We start from the raw sequence: 2,637 nt of genomic DNA, 5'->3' as shown, positions 1-2,637 counted from the left end.
AAAAAAAAAAAAGCCACTCCAGTGTTCTTGCCTAGAGAATCCCAGGGACAGGGAAGCCTGGTGGGCTGCCGTCTATGGAGTTGCACAGAGTCGGACATGACTGAAATGACTTCGCAGCAGCAGGAATGTAGTATACAATTTACACTTCAGAAACAAGCTCATAGAAAAAGAAATCAGGTTTGTGGATACCAGAGGCAGGAATGGGTGAGGGGTAATTGAATGAAGGCAATCAGAAGGTACAAACTTCCAGTTACATTAAATAGGAGGAGCCTGGTAGGCTGTAGTCCATGGGGTCGCTAAGAGTCAGACACGACTGAGTGACTTCACTTTCACTTTTCACTTTCATGCATTGGAGAAGGAAATAGCAACCCACTCCAATGTTCTTGCCTGGAGAATCCCAGGGATGGGGGAGCCTGGTGGGCTGTCATCTGTGGGGTCGCACAAGGTCAGACACAACTGAAGCGACTTAGCAGCAGCAGGAATGTAGTATACAATTTAAATTATATGATAAATATAATTAACACTTCTATATGTTATATATGAAAGGTGTTAAAAGATAAAAGAGCAAATCCTAAGAATTTTCATGCATTGGAGAAGGAAATGGCAACCCACTCCAGTGTTCTTGCCTAGAGAATGCCAGGGACAGAGGCTGCCGTCTATGGGGTCACACAGAGTCGGACACGACTGAAGTGACTTAGCAGCAGCAGCAGCAGCAGCAGGAGAGAAATCATTCATGGGTCCTTGCTGGTGTCAATTAATGAGATATTTTACCCCTTTTTTCTTACTAATAAGTTTTCAAAAAGTCCAGTGTGTGTTTTATACTTAGAGCATTTCTCAGTTTGCATCAGTCAGGCCCATATCTAGTGCTTCCTAGCCACACACGGTGGTGGCACTTATTGCTGGGCAGTGTGGCCGTGTACAGGATGGTGGTTGTCTCTGAGGGAGGAGCAAAGAGGGTAAGATATATTCTTAATTTTGTTTTCTCTTTCACAATTATTGACCAATATTTGAAGTTAAAAGTTTGCTGCCTTTGGTATTCTTCATGATGGCCAACTGGCTCATTTGTATTCTCACTAGCATCAGCACTTTTTATTTATTTATTTATTTATATATAAATGTCTGTTTAGTTCTTTGGCCCATTTTTTGATTGGGTCATTTATTTTTCTGGAATTGAGCTGTAGGAGTTGCTTGTATATTTTTGAGATTAGTAGTTTGTCAGTTGCTTCATTTGCTATTATTTTCTCCCATTCTGAAGGCTGTCTTTTCACCTTGCTTATAGTTTCCTTTGTTGTGCAGAACTTTTAAGTTTAATTAGGTCCCATTTGTTTATTTTTGCTTTTATTTCCAGTATTCTGGGAGGTGGGTCATATAGGATCCTGCTGTGATGTATGTCGGAGAGTGTTTTGCCTATGTTCTCCTCTAGGAGTTTTATAGTTTCTGGTCTTACGTTTAGATCTTTAATCCATTTTGAATTTATTTTTGTGTGTGGTGTTAGAAAGTGCTCTAGTTTCATTCATTTACAAGTGGTTGACCAGTTTTCCCAGCACCACTTGTTAAAGAGATTGTCTTTAATCCATTGTATATTCTTGCCTCCTTTGTCAAAGATAAGGTGTCCATATGTGCATGGATTTATCTCTGGGCTTTCTATTTTGTTCTCTTGATCTATATTTCTGTCTTTGTGCCAGTACCATACTGTCTTGATGACTGTGGCTTTGTAGTAGAGCCTGAAGTCAGGCAGGTTGATTTCCTCCAGTTCCATTCTTCTTTCTCAAGATAGCTTTGGCTGTTCGAGGTTTTTTGTATTTCCGTACAAATTGTGAAATTATTTATTCTGCTCTGTGAAGAATACCGTTGGTAGCTTGATAGGGATCGCATTGAATCTATAAATTGCTTTGGGTAGTATACTCATTTTCACTATATTGATTCTTCCAATCCATGAACATGGTATATTTCTCCATCTATTAGTGTCCTCTCTGATTTCTTTCACCAGTGTTTTATAGTTTTCTATATACAGGTCTTTAGTTTCTTTAGGTAGATATATTCCTAAGTATTTTATTCTTTTCATTGCAATGGTAAATGGAGCATCAGCACTTTTTAAGAAAATCAGTTTTCATTCTTATAAAATACAACAAAGATTAATAACACAAATAGTTATGGGCAAAGATGAAAATCCTGCTGAAAACAACCTTTTGGTTGGGAGGCAATGCCACCCTGTGGTAGCTCACGTGTTTATTCATCAATATATGACAGATCAGATTCTAAGTAGAGAATGTGGCTTAGTAGTATTAGTGTATAATACATTAAACCTGACTGCTTTTTATTCTGAATTTCACAGTAAATTTATGTACTAGTGTGTAGTAAAATTAGTAATAGGAAGACGGGGTAAGAATTCCTGAGACACTGATTAGGACTATCTTTTGAATGTAAAATTTTTATTTTTATTTTTTAGGAGTTGCAGATGGTGTAGGAGGATGGAGAGACTATGGTGTTGATCCTTCTCAGTTCTCAGGGACTTTAATGCGAACATGTGAACGGTTAGTAAAAGAAGGACGGTTTGTCCCGAGTAATCCTATTGGTATCCTCACCACAAGCTACTGTGAGTTGCTGCAAAATAAAGTACCTTTGCTTGGTAAGTAC

The 2,637-nt window shown here is 38.4% G+C and overlaps 1 protein-coding gene across 1 annotated transcript in view; it reads left to right on the top strand.

Moving 5' to 3' along the window:
- The window catches only part of PPTC7 (PTC7 protein phosphatase homolog (S. cerevisiae)), a 45,045-nt gene that overhangs the window by 27,193 nt on the left and 15,215 nt on the right, over positions 1-2,637 (top strand). The window contains exon 2 of the mRNA XM_010841371.1: positions 2,450-2,629. Coding sequence (XP_010839673.1) covers positions 2,450-2,629 — 180 coding nt within the window. The remainder of the gene's footprint in view (positions 1-2,449; positions 2,630-2,637) is intronic.

The sequence above is a fragment of the Bison bison genome, unplaced genomic scaffold, assembly GCF_000754665.1.
Source record: "Bison bison bison isolate TAMUID 2011002044 unplaced genomic scaffold, Bison_UMD1.0 scf7180017864160, whole genome shotgun sequence".
Lineage (NCBI taxonomy): Eukaryota > Metazoa > Chordata > Mammalia > Artiodactyla > Bovidae > Bison > Bison bison.
The sequence above is the reverse complement of the archived record's forward strand: the minus strand, read 5'-3'. Positions and strand labels throughout refer to the sequence as shown.